This window comes from Raphanus sativus, chromosome 1 (assembly GCF_000801105.2).
Source record: "Raphanus sativus cultivar WK10039 chromosome 1, ASM80110v3, whole genome shotgun sequence".
In the NCBI taxonomy this organism is placed as follows: domain Eukaryota; kingdom Viridiplantae; phylum Streptophyta; class Magnoliopsida; order Brassicales; family Brassicaceae; genus Raphanus; species Raphanus sativus.
Window position 1 is genome coordinate 11,320,030 of NC_079511.1, and position 20,493 is coordinate 11,340,522.

The 20,493-nt window shown below is 38.4% G+C and overlaps 3 protein-coding genes across 4 annotated transcripts; all 3 read left to right on the forward strand.

Moving 5' to 3' along the window:
- The first annotated feature begins 295 nt into the window (after positions 1-295).
- On the forward strand, positions 296-5,243 carry LOC108850111 (mediator of RNA polymerase II transcription subunit 25). Its single transcript, XM_018623694.2, has 15 exons — positions 296-588; positions 907-937; positions 1,186-1,240; positions 1,343-1,473; positions 1,620-1,817; positions 1,909-1,974; positions 2,112-2,331; positions 2,451-2,518; positions 2,669-3,445; positions 3,520-3,573; positions 3,701-3,729; positions 3,876-3,944; positions 4,020-4,104; positions 4,401-4,487; positions 4,625-5,243. Exons 1-15 carry the CDS (start codon positions 485-487, stop codon positions 5,000-5,002), a joined length of 2,352 nt encoding a protein of 783 aa, XP_018479196.2. The 5' UTR covers positions 296-484; the 3' UTR covers positions 5,003-5,243.
- A 2,979-nt stretch (positions 5,244-8,222) lies between these two features.
- On the forward strand, positions 8,223-12,646 carry LOC108850119 (lysine histidine transporter-like 6). The gene is made up of 7 exons (XM_018623701.2): positions 8,223-8,360; positions 8,426-8,571; positions 10,230-10,613; positions 11,225-11,724; positions 11,848-11,939; positions 12,109-12,177; positions 12,385-12,646. Exons 1-7 carry the CDS (start codon positions 8,328-8,330, stop codon positions 12,481-12,483), a joined length of 1,323 nt encoding a protein of 440 aa, XP_018479203.1. The 5' UTR covers positions 8,223-8,327; the 3' UTR covers positions 12,484-12,646.
- A 1,775-nt stretch (positions 12,647-14,421) lies between these two features.
- On the forward strand, positions 14,422-20,436 carry LOC108850129 (AP-4 complex subunit epsilon). Of its 2 annotated transcripts, XM_018623708.2 has the most exons (11): positions 14,423-15,310; positions 15,740-16,619; positions 17,032-17,247; positions 17,322-17,432; positions 17,529-17,726; positions 17,809-17,940; positions 18,162-18,218; positions 18,298-18,414; positions 18,731-18,808; positions 18,891-19,034; positions 19,107-20,436. In XM_018623708.2, the coding sequence occupies exons 1-11, from the start codon at positions 15,258-15,260 to the stop codon at positions 20,079-20,081; spliced, it is 2,961 nt and encodes a 986-aa protein (XP_018479210.1). In that variant the 5' UTR covers positions 14,423-15,257; the 3' UTR covers positions 20,082-20,436. The 2 variants fall into 2 exon arrangements, with proteins under 2 accessions (XP_056866836.1, XP_018479210.1); XM_057010856.1 differs by having other exon boundaries at positions 14,422-15,310; positions 17,322-17,726.
- The last annotated feature ends 57 nt before the right edge of the window (positions 20,437-20,493 follow it).

The following is a 20,493-nucleotide window of genomic DNA, read 5'->3' on the forward strand; positions in this document are numbered from 1 at the left end:
ATTTTTAGAGGATTTTTCGATTAAAAAAAATATGTATGTTATTCAAAGTAAAAATTAATTGTAATTTTGGCTTGATTCAAAAGTTTGTATATGAAAACAATGCAGGAGTCAGGTTGTTTGCATGAAACCGTCCTGGTAGTTATTTTTTTTTTTTTTTTGCACAAGCGTCCTGGTAGCTAGAAAACACAATAAATCAAATGCTTCAAGAAAAAAAATAATATATAATTACCAAAAGTGATATAAACTTAATAAAGAAGGTGAACCAAAAAAATCTAGTCATCATAATCATATATATATATATATATATTTCCTCCTTAGGCGGAGAGGAAAGAAAGTTTCAAAGGAGGAGGAGCAAAAGATCACAGATCAAACTCTCCCAGAGATATTTCCGTCGGGCGAAAATCGTGAATGCATCAAGACACAGACTGAGTCTCTCGATTCACCACCTCACTGAGTCACAGCTCTCGAAGGGGATTTGCCGATTATGTCGTCGGAGTTGAAACAGCTGATCGTCGTTGCTGAAGGCACCGCTGCCTTGGGTCCCTATTGGCAAACCATCGTCTCCGATTATCTCATCAAAATCATCAGGTTTCCTTCTTTCTCCTCCTCCTCGATTTTTTATATTTTAGGGTTCGAATTAGGGGGCCTTGGCAAATCTTCAATTGGTAGATCGAGTCATTTCAAATGCTTTGGATGATTACTGTGTCACCACCATATGTTGATCTTGATTCTGTCTGTGCGAGTAAAAATATATTGATTTTTGATATATGTATGGATTGGATCATTCTTCTGGGTGGATATGGAGAGGATTGGTTACATATTATAAGTCACTTTGTTATTAGATATTTGAGTATGTTGAATTGTATGTTTTTACATCTGTTAATGCTATGTGTGTGTGTTGTCCAGGTCTTTCTGTGGCACTGAGTTAAACGGAGAGGTACTTTATCTGATTCTGACCCTTCTCGTTCTTTGATTATACTCAAGTTTTCATAATTCTGTGTGATTCACTGTACTGTTTATACATTACTAAATACTTCTTCTTTCTATATGTCTATTGGTAAACAACCCCCACCCTGTATTTGTCTAATCATTGCCGTAACAAAATGTTAAGAAAGCAAGTAGACAGTTAGTTTTGTCGGATTCGATGGTTGATGAGTCTTTTTTTATATTCACCAAAACTTGCAGAGTAACAATGTTGAGCTATCACTTGTCATCTTCAACTCTCATGGCTCATATTGTGGTATGTATTTGCGCACTATTACTGTGATATCCAAATACACAACATTATATCGTGCTTTTTTTTTCCACGGCCTTGTTTTTCTGATCGTTTCGTTCTTCTTAGCTTGCTTGGTACAAAGGAGTGGCTGGACAAAAGATGTTGATGTTTTCTTGCATTGGCTTTCGTCCATACAATTTGCCGGTGGTGGTTTCAATGAGGCTGCCACAGCCGAAGGGCTTGCCGAAGCATTGATGGTGGGAAACTTGATCTTTAGTCATCTATGCAGCTACTTGGAATACATATGTTTGGGCCACTGATTTTCAAACGATTGTTTACTAGTTTAGTTACTCTATGAACTATTTCTTAAACCTCATGATTTCCTCTGTTATTCTTGACGCAGATATTTTCTCCTCCTTCAGTCCAAGCACAACCAAGTAATGATCTGAAAAGGCACTGTATCCTAATCACCGCCAGCAACCCTTACTCGTTGCCAACGCCTGTATATCGTCCAAAATTGCAAAATCCGAATGAAAATGGCCATGCGCACTCTGAAAGTCGTTTATCAGATGCCGCGACAGTCGCTTCATATTTTTCTAGGGTATTTTTTTATGAATTCCCCTTGTAATACGACTTGCTACAGTTGTTTAAAAAAAAGTTGGGAATCACTAACCTACCATATTGGTGTGCAGTGCTCTGTTTCTTTGTCTGTTGTGTGTCCAAAGCAGCTTCCAAGGATAAGAGCTCTGTATAATGCGGTGAGACTGCATGCCTATCTACAATTCACTAGATCTTTAGCTAGCATAAAATGTTTTTTTGTCAGCCAGCTCTCTGTGCTACAAACTGAAGTAAGTAGTTTTATGAAAAAATGGAGATTTTTTTCTTTTAAATGCAGGGAAAGCTCAATCCACAAAGTGCGGACTTGTCAATTGACACGGTTAAGAACGCATTCTATCTTGTCCTGATCTCAGAGAACTTTTTGGAGGCACGTGCTGCCTTAAGTCATGCTGCTACAAATTTGCCACAGACCACCCAGAGCCCTGTGAAAGTGGACAGGGCCACTGTTGCTCCATCTCTTCAAGTCACTGGCCAACCTCCAGCTCCTGTGCCATCAGGTTTTTCTTCTGGCCAGGACCTTCTTTCAGTTGAACTATCTTGCGTTATTTTTTGATGCGTCTTTCATAGTTTGTCTTGCTTCTTTCTATGTAAAGATCACTTTTTTTTGTTTGTTCAGCCAATGGACCTATGATGAATCGGCAACCAGTCTCTGTCGGACCAGTTCCTACTGCTACTGTGAAAGTTGTAAGTCTGTTTTGATCTATTTGTTAAGTTATGAATACTGTTTTAAATTCAGTTAAATTGATCCAATGTAAAGTTATTTTGAATATCCCATTTAAATATCTGATATATTTAAAGCGTGTTAATTGGACTATTTTGGGGATTAAAATTCAGGAGCCTAGCACTGTGTGTTCTATGGCAACAGTTCCAACTTTTCCTCATATCCCGTCCGTAGCTCGGCCTGCTACACAAGCAATGCCGTCAGTTCAAACATCGTCGGTATCACCAATCTCTCAGGAAATGGTCACCAAAGCGGAGAATGCACCTGATATTAAGCCTGTAGTTGGTGGAATGACGCCACAATTGCGTACTGGCCCTCCTGGGGGAGCTAATGTAAATCTGCTGAATAATCTTTCTCAAGTTCGACAAGTCATGAGCTCTGCAGCTCTGGCGGGTGCATCCTCGTCTGGCCAAAGTGCGGTTGCAATGCATATGTCAAATATGATATCAACAGGAATGGCTACATCTCTGCCTCCATCACAAACTCCATTTTCATCTGGGCAGCAGGGAATTACTTCAATGGCTGGTTCGGGTACATTACAGGGAACTGCACAAGCAGGACAAGGCCCGGGTCCTAATAATGCCTTCAGTCCTCAAACAACGTCAAATGTCGCGTCAAACCTTGGCGTCTCTCAACCAATGCAAGGGATAAACCAAGGAAGTCAGTCTGGAGCACAGATGATGCAAAGTGGAATTTCCATGAACCAGAACATGACGAGTGTCTCCTCTGGAACAGGTGGAATGATGCCTACTCCAGGAGTTGGCCAACAAGCGCAGTCAGGAATACAACAACTTGGTGGTAGTAACAGTTCAGCTCCTAATATGCAGTTGTCACAGCCATCGTCAGGGGCTATGCAGCCTTCTCAATCCAAATATATTAAAGTCTGGGAGGTACTGTCAGTTTTCCTTGTCTGAAATAGCGGTGGTCTTATGCTGGATTAACTTACATTATCAAATTCATATAGGGAAATTTATCAGGGCAGAGACAAGGGCAGCCTGTTCTTATCACCAGACTTGAGGTATTTGTTTAGGGCACTACTGTCATCTCAATTAGCTCTCCACCCCCTTATATATATTCCGGGATCACATCCTTGCTTAGTGCTTTAACCATTGAGTTGTGGTAACACCTTTGTTTATGTTTGACAGGGTTACCGAAGTGCGTCTGCCGCTGATTCGTAAGTTAACTAATTTAGATAAGGAAATTGTTTTACTTGTTAACGCTTTTCAAGCGAAGAACAGGTTTCCATTGCAGTCTACTTCTTAAAGTATGACGGTAGCTATTAAAACAACCTCTGCTTTCTCTTTCTGTGCGCGTCCCCAGGTTGGCAGCCAATTGGCCACCTACTATGCAGATCGTTCGGCTCATATCCCAGGATCATATGAATAACAAGTAATACTTACTTACTATGGCATTGGTGGATGTTATTTTCGTGTCACTAATTCTTTTTATCTGCCTTTGTATCAGGCAATATGTCGGCAAAGCTGACTTCCTCGTGTTTCGGGCTATGAGTCAACATGGGTTTCTAGGACAACTTCAGGAGAAGAAACTTGTGAGTTTTGTTGATATTTTACGCTACTTGTCTCTTACTTATTCACTCGTTTAATAACAAAATGATTTAATAGATATGAGGTTAAAAATGACATCCTTGCAAAAAAACATATGGACTTGCACTGCGAACCTGTTCTCCATGAATCGATTAATCTCTTGCTATGCTCTTTTTACTCATTTACGACCTACACTTGTAGCCTTGTTTTGTTAGTCTAACCGTGTGTCATACTTTTAACATCTTCACGCTTAGTTCTTGTGGAGTTGTATAAGATAACTGTGTCTGCCTCTGAAATGCAGTGTGCAGTCATCCAGCTGCCATCACAGACTCTGCTTCTCTCCGTCTCTGACAAGGCTTGCCGCTTAATTGGAATGCTTTTTCCAGGGGTAAGTAAGCACTAATTAAGGTGTCTACAGATGATTTCACCTGACATATATCCAAATAATCCATCTTGCACCGGTGGTCTCTACATATCGGTTTTGATTTAAGTTACAGAACCGTTTGTTTTTCTGTGATGGTTCAGGATATGGTTGTGTTTAAGCCACAAATTCCAAATCAGCAACAGCAGCAACTCCAACAACAACAGATCCAGCAGCAACAACATCAACAGCAGCAGCAGCAACAGATCCAGCAGCAGCAACACCACCAACAGCAACAGCAACAGCTGCCACAACTCCAGCAGCAGCATCAAATGTCACAGCTCCAACATCATCAGCAGCAACAACACCAGTTGTCACAGCTTCAACATCATCACCAGCAGCAGCAGCAGCAGCAGCCTCAACAGATGGTTGGGTCAGGAGTAATGGGTGGTCAAGGGTTTGCGCAAGCTCCTGGAAGATCACAACAAGGTGGTGGTGGCGGAGGGCAGCCTAACATGCCAGGAGCCGGCTTCATGGGTTAAAACTTGGTGGCGGAGGGCAGCCTACTAAGCCATTTTTACTTTCTGCTAATTAGTTTCATCATATAAACATAAAACTATTTCTGTCTTCTCTTGGTCAACTCGATGAACACCATTGTTTAGTTCGTGTCATTTGCCTCCTGCCTCAAAAATGGCATCCTCATGTGGGTCTGATCATTAACTAAGCCACCAAATGACACTGTTTTATTCTCTAGAGAAACATATTAATGTGGTTTGTCTTTCACCTTCTTCCTAGTTCAGTCCTCAAGCTCTCGTTTTTATCAGATTGACAAGTAGTAAATTAAGGATATCAATCGTGATTGGATTTTTTGTTCGTTTGCATATATATGAAGGATACATTTATTCTCTCTGCTTCAGTATAAAAAGGTTTCACTATTGTCTAACTAGGATTTAAGAATCTGACTACATCTTTTAAACCATCTTCATTTCAATCTGCTTTAGCTTCTAGAGAGTTGTAGATCCTATTCCAAATAGCAATGGTAATTGCTCATAAATCACAATTTGGTTAATTCCATCTGAAGTAACAAGACCAAAATGCTTCCTATATTTTAGCCTTATAGTCATTTTCTATTCTTCTCATCTTTTAATTAACTTCACGCATAAAATTGGCGAAGATAGAATTGAAACCAACAAAATGACCACATAAATGAGTTTCAGAAATGGTGAAGTTCGTTTAAGCTTTTCACAATCTCATACATTCCTTGCACGACATACAATGGATGCCCGATAAAATAACAAAGAGTACAAAAGCTCAAGAATCATATGTAGCTCACATTGATTCGGAGTTTCCAGTTTAGACCTGGATTCTAGATTTGAAGTTCAATACTGTTGTAAACAAAAATTAACTGAATGAACTAAAACCGATATAGTTGCAACTTATTAGCATTTGTTACAAGTTTGATGGAAAGCAAAGTTTAATAATTCATCTAGAAAATTAAACAAAGCGAATTTTGTTAACTGTTGTCCACTCCTGAATTTTCAGGTCGGTTTGTGTAACTTTCGACCTCTGATTGTATTTGAATTTGTGGCTCACATTATTTTTATATCGTCAGGTCTCGTTCTGCTTTGGTCCGTTAAACTCATCATTATGAATTTGGAACTTGTACTATTTTAAAACCAAGTAGCGACTAGCGAGACCAGCATTAGTGATACGTTGTCGTCTAGAAATAAAAGAAAAAAAACTCAATGATTGATATTTGATACGACATAGCAACTATGACGCGCACTAAAACGAAATCGACTGCCTTTTTGAATCGAGGACGACAAACATGACTTCTCTTGTCCACTCTTAAGCTCACTCCTGTCCAAAAATGTCTACTTGAGGTAGTGGGTCTTATTCACGTGGCACATACAAATGATAAAATATGGTTAATACACTATAACTTTATACCAAATTTTTCAAGCCATGATACGATTCGCCGCACCCATTAGATTTTCTCTCAATCGAATCATGGGAACATAACCAAAGGCCCTTTTGTTGAAAAGCTGGTCTAGTGAAAGAAAATTCCAGCACTGAACTTTTTTCGGTGTATTTTTTAATCCTCACAAGCTTGGACTTGAAGAGTAATGGTGGCACCATTAAGTGGGATACGGAAAAGCAAAGATGCAAGTTGAGAAAATATAAAACCTAATATATATATAGCTAATCGTACTCGAAATATAGACGCTTTAACTCTCTAGCATGGGTGTAGTTGGTTGGCTGCATTATTCTTTAGTTTTCTTTAAGGTTTTATTCTCATAATCAAATCATCTAATTCGAAATGACAAGATCGTGTAAACAGACTTTTCTCTCTCTAGAACCTCCGCCTTCTCTCTAGTTTTTTTTCAATCATCATCTCCGATCACCGGCTCCGGCTGCTCTCATAGAGCCGGGGTCGGGTTTCGTTCTTTTTCTTGTTTTCTCGGTGCATGCATCATCTAATCAGCCTCGTTTATACTGGTTTTAGTTCAGATCCACTTTTGTTCGAACCTATTATCTTCTTGATGGCTTTGCATGTTGACTATGTTCTCTTTCACTTCTCTGGCCTCGATCTTCTTCCTTCTCGGTTCTTCGAGTGAGGTTGAAACCAGAGTTAATTTGTACGCTCCCTGTCTTCAACCCAACAGATCTGATCGAGATCTAATTCCTTCTCGTGCTTCAATCTGGTGTTTCCGTTGGTCCTTCTTCAACGACGCCATCCAGTTCAAGACTTATGTCCAGTGATCTGTCTTGCTGGTCTTCAAAGCATGTGTTCTTATACTCTTCTGTGCTATTCACTATGGGAGGTATCGCAAGTCGTTGGTTTGGTTATGATGGCCTCTTCGATTTGTTTTTTATCTAAGGAGTTCATTGAAGTCTACATGCAAATTGTTCTTTAATTTCTAGGTTCTTTGATCTGTTTTTAGGCTGTATTAGTTTGATCTGCCCTGTTTAATCTTAATTCCCACTTGTGGGCATAGGACTCCAGGGACTAATGGTGTTGTCCGCTGGCTTTATTTGTCGGGATTCATGGGAATTGCCGATCTCTGTAACAAACTCTGTTTCAAATGAATTATTATCTTCAGTGTAAAAAAAAAAAACGTTGAGGATAAAAAAAAATTTCGAAATGACAAGACATATTTCAACATAGAAAATATTCCAAATTATTTGGGAGTGTGTGTCACAGATTGAATAAAATTAAACGTACATGACATACCAAAAACGTAAATTAAAAGTGCATCGTCGTAGCATTACATTACATTTCGTTTATGATGTATCTGCATGTTCTGTATATAAAGCGTAGCTATTCCAAATATGAGTTATGACGACTGATTGGATGAGAAACACAATAATGTCAAATATGAAGATGATATTACTGAAAAAGATGATGTTATTGACTTATTGGTAACATGTTGTTGTTTACTGTGATAACATTTTAATGATCTTTTGATTTCTTACGCATTTCTGGGATTTGATAATGTTACACGTTTCGAAATTCAATCAACTTCACAACTTTAAATGATCACAGTGCCGAAAAAAACAAAGTTCCTTTACCTGAGTATCCCCGATATAAAATAAGCCAGGGAAAAAAAAGAACAGAAAAGCTCCACAGGTTCATTTAATTTAGGTAAGATCTTAAGAAAATTACGTAAACCTTATTTATTCTTTGGTTCTGTTTATATTATTTACAAAAACAAACTTTATTTGGACAAAATGAAAACTCAAAACACTACTTATAAAGCTCATAGTTCTCCATTTACAAAAAAAAAAGAAGCTCATAGTTCTCCATGTTTTAAGGGAATTGAGTCCTATCTTCACTATACTGCAAAAGACACACACACACACAAAATGGTCTCTACTTCTCCCATTTCTCCTTCTAAGGTATTCCTTCACCTTCTCATTTCTTCTTTTACTTTTCTTACTTGCTAATTAGTTTGTGTTCAAAGGAATCTGTTGGGAAGTCCGGCGAAAAATGGACGGCGGGAGATCCATCACGGCCAGCCAAGTGGTGGTACTCCACCTTCCACACCGTCACCGCCATGATCGGCGCCGGAGTTCTGAGCCTCCCTTATGCCATGGCTTACCTTGGCTGGTACGTACTCTTACTATTTCTTTACAAACTTTTCTCCCCTAAATTATGTTTTCTCTAAGTAAACAATAAGGAGTTTAATTTTTGCGACATCGACCAGAGCCGGTTAATTTTTATTTCCTCGTCTCCGGTGCTAAATTTTGTTCTTGTGTGTGTATTTCAAGCGGTCTTAGTAAAAATAAATAAAAGGATTGCTTTTGTTTACCACTTAATTGTTTAAATTAAAACATAGAAATAATGGAAATTCATGTCAAAATTGTAAATTGTTCATTACTCTAAACTAATGATTTTGAAACCGTTGCAATTTAATTAATATATAAGAAGATTCGTAAAACATGTTATAAACAATTTACACTTTAAGCTGATGATTTTGAAACTAGGTGTAATAATACTCACATATAAGAACTAAGAAGATTTATCTTACCAAAAAAAAAAGAACTAAGAAGATTCATAGAACATGCATAAAAGAAAAATTGCACTTAAGATGATGATTTAGAACTAGTTGCAACTAATATATATATAAGAAGATTCCATGTATAGAACATGCACGAGCCAAAAAACGAAAGAAGAAGCAAACTGCACTTTAAGATGATGATTTGAACTAGTTGCAAGAAAATTCAGATATAATAATAAGATTAATAAAACATGTTTAGCAAAAAAAAAAAACATGTTTTTTTTTAGAACATGTTTAAAAGAAAGAATAAAATCAAAAGACAGTTGAATTGTATTTCTTTTTGGTTGTTTGTACAATATAAAGATGAGTTTTTCTTAGATTCAACTCATAGGAGGTGAACATATAGGTTCATCAATTAGTAGTATTCAGTTATTTTTATATTTGATATTTTTCGAGAAAAGAAACAAAATAACAAGGATTATCCAATTATATTATGTTATCCCCAACTCTAAAGTTAATATTAGGTAAACCCTAAACTATTAGGTAAATCTTAAATCTTTGAGTAAATCATAAATCGTAAATCATATACATTAAACATTAAGTCTTAAAAAACTAGATCTTAAACTATTGGATAAATCCTATACTCTGAAGTTTAAGATTTACCCAATGGTGTAGAGTCCAAAAATTTAGAGTTTAGTATTCATGATTTAAAATTTAGGATTTAATATTTTGCTGACAACATGAACAATATTAAATTTTCTTTTCTGCAACTATTACTTTTTATTTATTTTATTTTTTTTATTTTTAAAATATAATATAAATTGGTAAACTTTTATTAGTATTTTTTTTAAAAGATATTAAATATGAAATAATTTAATATTATTGATTGGTGAACTTTTTAATAAGATAAAGATACCTGATGTAATCCACACGGATGCATAGTCGAGTGATACATTAGGATTGAAAAGACATTAAGCGTCCTAGATTATAAACGTAGCACTCAGATAAGTTGCACATGTGTGAAAAGTGAAAACATGAGATATTTTACATAGTTTTTTCTTTTTTGCCAGAAATGTAAATATCATTAACTAGTTAATGAATGTCTGATTACAAAATGTTAATTTGCAATCTCATCTGCTCTAAAACTAATCAGAGCTAGTCTCATAATTTTACATAGTTTGTCTTCTGGCTTCCAAGACTAATCATATTTTTGGATCTATACAATTCGGGTTACCAAACAAACAAAACTGATGCGTGGTGAAAATAGGGGACCAGGGACATTAATGTTGGCACTGACATGGGGACTGACCCTAAACACGATGTGGCAGATGGTACAGCTTCACGAGAGCGTACCTGGACACCGGTTCGACCGGTATATTGATCTAGGTCGGTACGCTTTCGGCCCAAAACTCGGCCCATGGATCGTCCTCCCCCAACAGCTAATCGTCCAAGTCGGGTGCTGCATAGTTTACATGGTCACTGGTGGCAAGTGCGTAAAGAATTTTGTGGATATCACGTGTTCCTCCTGCAGCCCCGTGCGACAAACATACTGGATCCTCGCCTTTGGTTTGGTCCATTTCCTCCTCTCCCAGCTCCCTAATTTCAACTCCGTCGCCGGTGTCTCCTTGGCTGCCGCCGTCATGTCCCTCAGGTCACACTCACTCACACTTTGTACCATCACGTTATCCTTACCATTCTGATGCAATACCGTATATATAACAATGTCAGTAGATTATATATAACGTGTGCAAAACTGTTAGAAACTTAGAACTATACCGTTTATACAGGCATTGGACTATAATTTTTTTTGATTAACCTTGGACTATAATTGTTTAATCTTATATTATATTGCCAACAACTTGATTACTTACACCAATAATTAGAATTAGTGTGGTCATTGCGTGATTAGCAATATTGATTACTTAGTTTGTTTAATACGAACTAACTTCCATGTAAACATTGATTTGCATGTAAATTACTTCATGTTTAAACAAACTATATAAAAAAGTTCATACTGCGAAGTTAGACGTAAAAGTTTGGAAGCTTTTGTTTTTAATTGGATTTTGTCATTTTCAACATGCATACATTGAAAAGAAATGAAAGACGTTGTACAACTCGAGTACTATAATCTAGACCAATTTATACAGCCAAAATGACTGACCTAGAACGAATGGTTAGGTCCACATTACACTCTAGATATGGATCGTTACAAACTATATATATCAAGTCTGATCAAACTTTGTAATATATTATGTACTGCAGCTACTCAACGATAGCGTGGGCAGGAAGTATCTCACATGGAAGATTGCCTGACGTGAGCTACGGTTACAAGGCGACGAATCCAAGTGATCTCACATTCCGAATCTTCAACGCCTTAGGTCAGATCTCATTTGCTTTTGCGGGTCATGCCGTGGCTCTAGAGATCCAAGCCACAATGCCTTCGACTCCCGAGAAGCCATCGAAGGTGCCCATGTGGCAAGGAGTGATGGGAGCTTACTTTGTCAATGCCATTTGCTACTTCCCGGTGGCTCTAATCTGCTATTGGGCCTTTGGACAAGACGTAGACGACAATGTTCTGATAAATCTACAGAGACCACCTTGGCTTATTGCTTCTGCTAATCTCATGGTTGTTGTTCACGTCATTGGCAGCTACCAAGTGTTTGCTATGCCTGTCTTTGATCTTTTGGAGAGGATGATGGTTACCAAATTCGGTTTTAAGCATGGAGCTGTTCTGAGGTTTTTCACTCGAACTACTTTTGTCGGTACGTAAGAATTTTCTTATGTTCTAATTAACATATATATAAACATTTTCAGTTTTTATCAATAAAATATTTTCAGTTTAATAATCTAATTTATAAATGGAATATTTGTGGTTGGAATTGCAGCATTTACGTTGTTTACTGGAGTGACTTTCCCCTTCTTTGGAGACCTTCTAGGGTTCTTTGGGGGTTTCGGATTTGCACCCACTTCCTTCTTTGTAAGCTTCTTCGACATTTTCGACATGTCAACTATTGTATTACTAAAATAAATACATCTAAAATTAAGATGTATTTATTTTCTACTCTCATGTATATACGTTCATTGTTTTTTTTTTTCTTAAGACAAGTCACTAACAATCTTTGCATGGATATATAATAATGCCGTAGCTCCCAAGTATCATGTGGCTTATCATCAAGAAACCAAAGAGATTCAGCATCACGTGGTTGGTCAATTGGGTAAATAGCTGTATTATCATCCTCTTTTTTCTTCTTCTTTTCACTTTTTTTTTGCTAAGAATGTAAATGCCATTGCAATGAATGAAGGTTTGGTTACAACTGTGAACCAGAATCTGCTTGTAAAGCCATTTTTCTTCTTCTTTTCATTTTTATATATAATCTTTTGAAGATGAACAATTAATGTATATTTTTGGTTGTATTGAGCAGACAACCATTATGGTGGGAGTGTGCATAATGATGGCGTCAACAATAGGAGGATTGAGGAACATCATCGCGGATTCTTCTACTTATAGTTTCTACGATTAATTATACTGAATAGAGATCGGAGAGATAAACCTCAACTATATGATCATCTAATTATATATGTGTGTAGGAATAAACCTATATTAATGGTCGTGCATGCGTATCGAGTTAGAAAGAGTGTAATCATATACATAATCTGCTACTTAAATTCAATAAGACATATATTGTTAATTAGCTCTACATTGATCTTCAATTACGGCTACCGTTCATTCATCCACACCTGTCATGATTTTAAATGGTAGATCTTTTTTTTTGAAACTAAAAAGATTAAACCCGGGTAATTATTGGAACCAGACCTAACTCCCGGGGGAGTCGCAAGGCCGCGGATAGACTCCTTCTCCTGGGCATTCAAATGGATCCTAAAGCATGGACCCATATCCGCGTTAAGTGAACAAAAACAATGTGACTTAGTTTCACATAGCAGGAGGATCGAACCTGAAACGTGTTAGCGTTCCAGGCCCGTCCACTGTCACTTGACCAGAATGCCCGTTCAGATCTTTCAAAATAATAATATCAACAAAAGCAATTTTTGTATTTTCTTTATAACAAAGTGGTTCTTGCACTTTTTTGGTACGCACTGGGTTGTTTGTTTCTATATAATGTACCACGTAGAATCAATTCTGGAACACTGTTACTTGTATCATATTTGTAATTCTCTTCATATGCATTCACTTACCACTTCAAATTAATAGAGTAAGTGAGAGCTAAACCTGACTCTTGTCACCAAACATGATACTAATTTAAGAAAGGTCTAATTGATCGGCGCCAGAGTTCTGAGCCTCTCCCTTATGGCATCGCTTTACCTTGGCTGGTAGCCTGGTACTCTTACTATTTCTACAAACTTTATGCCCCTAAATTATTTTTATTAATTAAATAGTTACCAAGCCGATGATTTTGCAACTGTTGCAATTTATTCAGTAGGACTGTACACAAATACTCGTTACTTACTTAAAACTCATTACTTGACTCGTATTTGCTTTAATTTTTTCAAGTATTAGTCGTTGTCAAGGTAAGTATCAAGTCATTAAGTTTTGCTATATGCAGATACAAAACAAGTAACAAGTATAAAAAAAATATTAACGACTCGTCTTGATATTACTCGCTATTTGTTTTAAGACTAAAAAATGATAATTAAGCCATAAAAACCAAAGCATTAAACATATATTTCTTTTTTATAAGAAGTAAACAATACTTTCATATCAAAATATATGTATTTTGCTTGTTCTTGTTTTTATATTAAGTGTAAATATTTTATTTAAAGTAACTCTCGTGTTTTTACCAAGTCGAGTAAACAAAACAAACTTTCATAACCTTTTCTTATAGAAAATTATCTACTAAGCAATCCTTAGAAACTTGGAAATATATCCAAATAATTCATAAGTGCTTATAAGTAGCAAATATTCGAATAATACAAGTAACATGTTTCTTGATAAGTACTCGTGATAACAAATATTCGTTTTTAACAAATCAAGTACAAGCATAAAAATTCATTACTCGTTCAAGATAAACCAAAGATCAAGTATACCTAAAAAACAAGTAATTGTTTTGCGCCCATATTCAGATGTGAGAAGATTAAGAAAACATGTAAAAAACAATTACACTTTAAGCTAATGCCTGATGATGATTATGAAACTAGTAATTAAAGTCAGATATATGAGAACTAAAAAAGATTTCACAGAACATGCATAAAAGAAATTGCACTTTAGCTTGTCCAAAAAAGAAATTGCACTTTAAGTAGATGATTTAGAACTAGTTGCAACTAAAACTTATAAGAAGATTCCATTATGTAGAACGTGAAAAAAACGCACTGTAAGATGATGATTGTGAACTAGTTGCAACTAAATTCAGATATAAGAAGATTAATACAACATGTAATAGAGAAAGGTAAAAAAAAATAAAAGGATTAATGAGAAATTCAAAAACTAAGAATAAGAAGAACCTTTTCTCTTCTCTCTTAAAAAAAAATTCCCTCTAGCAAAACCCTAATTTTCTTCTGGTTTGGGTGGCCGGCGGCGGTTTCGTCCGCTCTTCCTCGCGCCGGTCGCCCCCATCCTTCTAGTTTCTGATTCCTCTTCGCTTCTCCTCTCCCTCTTCCCCCTCGTTTTCCTTTCTCGGAGTTCTAAGGCTCTGCGCCACCCGCGGGTCAGATCTGACGTTTTTGGCTTCGGATCTCCGGAGAATCGAGGCGGCGGAGTGGATGTTTGGCTCTCTTTGGCAAATCGTGGTGGTGGTGGTCTAGATCTGGGTCAGATCTGGATTCGGAGGCGGGTTTCTCTCTCTTCCTCTACCTCCTCTGTTTGTCTTCTCGGCGCGGGTGAGTCGACTGCTAGGCTGAAGGCGGTGCTGCGTTCCCGGAGTGGTAGAGTTGCGGTGTTTCTTCTGCTCCTTCGGTGTTCGTTGGTGGTGTTCTTGTTAAGCCAGCCAGTCCTTCTCTCAGGGGCTCGTCGGAGTAACTATTCGTTCCAAGCCAGATTGGTCCGTTACAGGTTCTCCGTAGTGGTGGCGCATGCGAGGAGGTCAGTCGTTGGACTTGTCAACCACGGTTGTTCTTCTCGGTGGCGACGCGTGCGGAGTCTGCAAGTCTCAGGGGATAGATCCTGGGCTTCCCTCTGACCGCTTTGGCTTAAGGCGGTGCTTGTTTGTTCTGTCATTTTGGTGCAGGTACGGTGGTGTGTGGCGACTTTGGTGACTCCTTCTCTAAATAAAGCTCGTCTTTGTCTGAGTGGGTGTTTTGGTCTCGATGTGATAGCTTCGATCTGTGAAGGCTGTAAGTCAAGATGCCTTCGCAAGCTGTTCTTGAAGAACTCAATCTTAAAGAACTGATCATCGGGTACGCCAAATTCTACCGGGTTCAGTTCTAGTCCTCGGTTTCACTGCGGGTTCCATTTTGCGGCAAGCGATTGTTCAAATTGTCTAGTATTCTTTGCTCTTAGAGGTTTAGCTTAGAGTTATCAGTCCCTTCTTAACTAGAACTGAGTTTGTGTTTAGATTTGTTTTTATATTCTCTAGCTTCTTGTTATCTCAGTAACTTCTGTAAAAAATTTGAAAACTTGGTAATGAATCTTAACATTTTTACCAAAAAATAAAATAAAAATAAAAATAAAAAAATAAAAGACGAATCAATTGTATTTTTTTTGGTTGGTTTGTAAAACAAAAATCAAATTCTGGTTAAAGAGAGTATTGGTTACCCACCGCAAGACCACCTGGTTTACTAATAATAATAAAAAAATATTGTTTCACTTCTCTTTCCACCTTTCAGATCTGAGCTGAGCTCACCGAACGCTCACGGGGGCAACGTCGCATGGTCTCTGATCAGAAGAAGAAAGCCTAACAACAATCCAAATCGAAAAATGGAGCAGCTGAAGACAATCGGGAGAGAGCTAGCGATGGGGTCACAAGGAGGGTTCGGGCAGTCGAAAGAGTTTCTCGATCTGGTCAAATCAATCGGCGAGTCCCGATCCAAAGCCGAGGAAGACCGAATCGTCCTCACCGAGATCGACACACTCAAACGCAAGCTCCTGGAGCCAGACATCCCCAAGCGAAAACTCAAAGAGCACATCATCCGCCTCGTCTACATCGAGATGCTCGGCCACGACGCCTCCTTCGGCTACATCCACGCCGTCAAGATGACTCACGACGACTCCCTCCTCCTCAAGCGCACCGGATACCTGGCCGTCACGCTCTTCCTCGACGAGGACCACGACCTCATCATCCTCATCGTCAACACCATCCAGAAAGACCTCAGATCCGATAACTACCTCGTCGTCTGCGCCGCGCTCAACGCCGTATGCAGGCTGATCAACGAGGAGACGATCCCGGCGGTTTTGCCTCAGGTGGTGGATCTGCTTAGCCACGGGAAGGAGGCTGTGAGGAAGAAGGCGATCATGGCTCTGCATAGGTTTCACCGGAAGTCTCCGTCTTCGGTTTCTCATTTGGTTTCTAATTTCAGGAGGAAGCTGTGTGATAATGATCCGGGGGTGATGGGCGCTACGCTCTGTCCTCTCTTTGATCTTATTAGTGAAGATGTTAATTCGTATAAGGATTTGGTTAGTAGCTTCGTCAGTATTCTCAAACAGGTCACTGAGAGAAGGTTGCCTAAGAGTTACGACTACCATCAAATGCCTGCACCTTTCATCCAGGTTTTGGCTTCGTATATCAACTGATAGAGTAACGGATAGGTGTAGTTTGGTCTAAGAATGCCTAAGAGATAAGAGAGCCTACGAACTTAAATGCGTTGAGATCACCGAAAACAAGAGTTTAAAGCAAAGCTTCTTTTATAAAAATCAATCAATAATAATGTGACTCTTACAAAATCCAAGAGCTCACTATATATAATACTTAGAATAGTCCCAAGTCTTAAAAGGATTCGAATCTAATCTCATATCCTAAAGTCTTAATGCACATTCTTATAGTATTAAGAAAACTATAGTTTATATAAAACAAGAATTAAATAGAAAAGGGAAATAAAACCAAAACATAATAGAAGTAGAATCCATGCTGCATCAATGTGTCTTGTCGCGCAGTTGCTGACGTCGAGTTCATGTCTTTTAGATCAAGTTGCTGAAGATAATGGCGCTGCTGAGTAGTGGTGATAAGAGTGCGAGTGAAATGATGTATATGGTGCTTGGAGATTTGTTCAGAAAGTGTGATTCCTCTACCAATATAGGAAATGCCATCCTTTATGAGTGTATTCGCTGTATCTCTTGTATAGTTCCAAGTCCCCAGCTGTTAGAATCTGCTGCTGATGCTATCTCCAAGTTTTTAAAGGTTTGTGTTTCTCTGACGTGTATGTGTATGTCTTATGATGATTGTATCTAAATCCTGTGGTAACTATTTTGTAGAGTGATAGTCACAATCTGAAATACATGGGGATTGATGGTCTTGGTCGATTGATTAAAATAAGCTCTGACATTGCTGAGCAGCACCAACTTGCCGTGATTGATTGTCTGGAGGTGAGCAGCTATAAAGGAAACTTCTTTGAAGTTGTTTGTTTTCATGTCAGCACATTGTTTTTTTTTCCGGGCCTGATGTTTCTTACTTTCCAACAGGATCCAGATGATACACTAAAGAGGAAAACTTTTGAATTGTTGTACAAAATGACCAAGTCCTCTAATGTAGAAGTGATAGTAGACCGGATGATTGATTACATGATTAGTATCAATGACAATCATTACAAAACTGAGATAGCATCTCGTTGTGTTGAGTTGGCTGAACAATTCGCTCCAAGCAATCAATGGTTTATCCAGGTACAAGCCGACCTCCCTTGGACACTACCTACTTGTATAAATTTTTTTTGGTTGACAAAAATTTAAATTGCCCATACTGCAGATTATGAACAAAGTCTTCGAGCATGCAGGAGATCTGGTAAATATTAAGGTGGCGCATAATCTGATGCGTTTGATTGCTGAAGGATTTGGAGAAGACGATGACGATGCAGACAACAAGCTTAGATTATCAGCTGTATGTTGTTCATTCCATTTGTGTTCGTTCTGCTTTTAAAGAGATTGATGTTCTAGTTTTGGTGATATATGGACTCTTAGACATAAATGAGTTGGTATCTCACATGGTAATCTTAAAGTTAGGAGTAACTCTGATCATCTGTCTTACTTCTAGGTTATATTTCGTTGGTTTACATACTCTGTTTTTGTATTGTGCTAATGAGTGTGCTTTTCTTGATGCAGGTAGAATCGTACTTGCAGATTATCAGCGAGCCAAAGCTTCCATCACTGTTTCTTCAGGTTGATTTTGTTTTCTGACCTCTCCACTTACCTTTTTGCACATCAAATCTATGCTTCTTAATTTTGGTTTAATATCCAGGTCATTTCTTGGGTGTTGGGAGAATATGGCACAGCTGATGGGAAGTATTCCGCCTCCTATATAAGTGGAAAGCTGTGCGATGTGGCTGATGCATACTCAAGTGACGAAACTGTTAAGGTAGCTCCGCTGCATTCAAATATGATGCACCTAGAAACCTTTACCTGCTTAGTTTTTTTTCTTGTAGCTTCTTGTGAAATTCGAGTTCTCTTTGAGATCTCCGTTAATATTAGCTTCATAGGGAAAACATAGTGAATACTGAATGTAATGCAAATGTGAACAATCAAATGCATGCTAACTCGTCAGTGTAATAAATCTGCAACTTTCTTATTTATAGATGTCTGATCAAGGGTTCTTTACTAGTACATGTACATACGAGTTATGCTTCCATTATTTCTGATTGAAAGATGGTAATTGTTTTCTGTTCTCTTTGAAGGGATATGCTGTTTCTGCACTGATGAAGATTTATGCATTTGAAATTGCATCTGGGAGAAAGGTGGATGTTTTGCCAGAGGTCTGTATCTTTAGACGTTTGTGGAATTGAGAATACGATCTATAGCCTGCTTTGTCATGTACTGATTAGTTTGTTATTGCAGTGCCAAACTTTGATCGAGGAGCTACTTGCGTCACATTCAACAGATCTGCAGCAACGGGCATATGAACTTCAGGCTCTTCTTGCACTAGATGCCCGTGCTGTGGAGAGTATACTACCTTTAGATGCTAGTTGCGAAGATATCGAGGTAACCTTTTCTCTTCATGCATCCCTTGTAACGTGGATTTCTTGAATCTTATAGTCCATTTTCTGAATTTAGGTTGATAAGGATCTTTCATTTCTCAACGGCTACATCCAACAAGCTATTGAGAGTGGAGCGCAACCATATATATCTGAGAGAGAGCGGTCAGGAATGTTTGAAACAACCGATTACCATTCTCAAGATCACCATGAAGTTACATCTCATGCTCTCAGATTCGAAGCCTATGAACTTCCAAAGCCATCAGTACCATCACAAGCCTCGACCACCGCGCTTGTTCCAGTACCTGAGCCTTCTTATTACAGCGAGCCACACCAGCCAATTTCAACTTCTTCTTCCGTGTCTGAACGAGAGTCATCAGAAATCAAGCTGAGACTCGATGGAGTTAAACAAAAATGGGGTAGACCCAGCTATCAGTCGTCCACATCCGCTTCTTCTTCTACTCCTCCGCAAGCAGCAAATGGTACCAGTACTCACTCGGATGGTGGAGTTGCCTCCTCATCTAGCTCAAGACCTCGAAGCAGTTATGAACCAAAGAAACCCGAAATCAATCCTGAGAAACAGAGACTCGCTGCATCCTTGTTTGGTGGATCATCAACGTCAAGATCTGATAGAAAGTCATCTTCTGGTGGTCACAAACCGGCAAAAGGAACAGCTAACAGAGCTGCAACCGTCCCCAAGGAAAATCCAACCCCTGTACCAGACTTGCTCGACTTTGACGAGCCAACTGCCACTAGTGGTGTTGCAGCGACGGATCCTTTTAAAGAGTTGGAAGGGCTTATGGAGTCTTCGAGCCAAGATGGTGGTGGTTCAACCGATGTGATGGGACTTTACGGTGCACCTGTGAAGACAACCACAAGTGTTGACTCTCTCTTATCAGAGCTGTCTGATAGCTCCAGAGGCACATATCATCAATCTCAAACCACAAAAGGACCAAACTCAAAGGAAGCTCTGGAGAAAGATGCTCTTGTTAGACAGATGGGTGTGAACCCAACAAGTCAGAACCCTACACTGTTCAAAGATCTCCTCGGCTAGCAGAACCATTCTCCCAACCAGACCAAACCAAAACATCCATCGACTCACATAATTATCATCATCATCATCAACTTCGCCAGACGTTCCCATATTTGGTAATGCGTTTGTGGAGTTTGTTGGTAATGCTTCTGATTTCACATTCTCAAGTCTCAACCTCGCCACATTCACGTATAGTTCTGATGCGTTGAGGATAAGTAATGTTTCTGGTTCAAGAACAGCTTTTTGTTGTACCTATGTTCCTTGGAGATTTTTTGTTTTCAAAGGTTTCTCTTTTTTTTTTCATATCAGTGAATGGTTGCTGTGTTGGATTTTGGAGCTTCTCTTGTTTGTATCTATAGAAACATTGGTACTATTATAGGCTTGATGGATAGATACAAAGTTATTACAGGCTAAACTTTGGTAAAAATGCTAT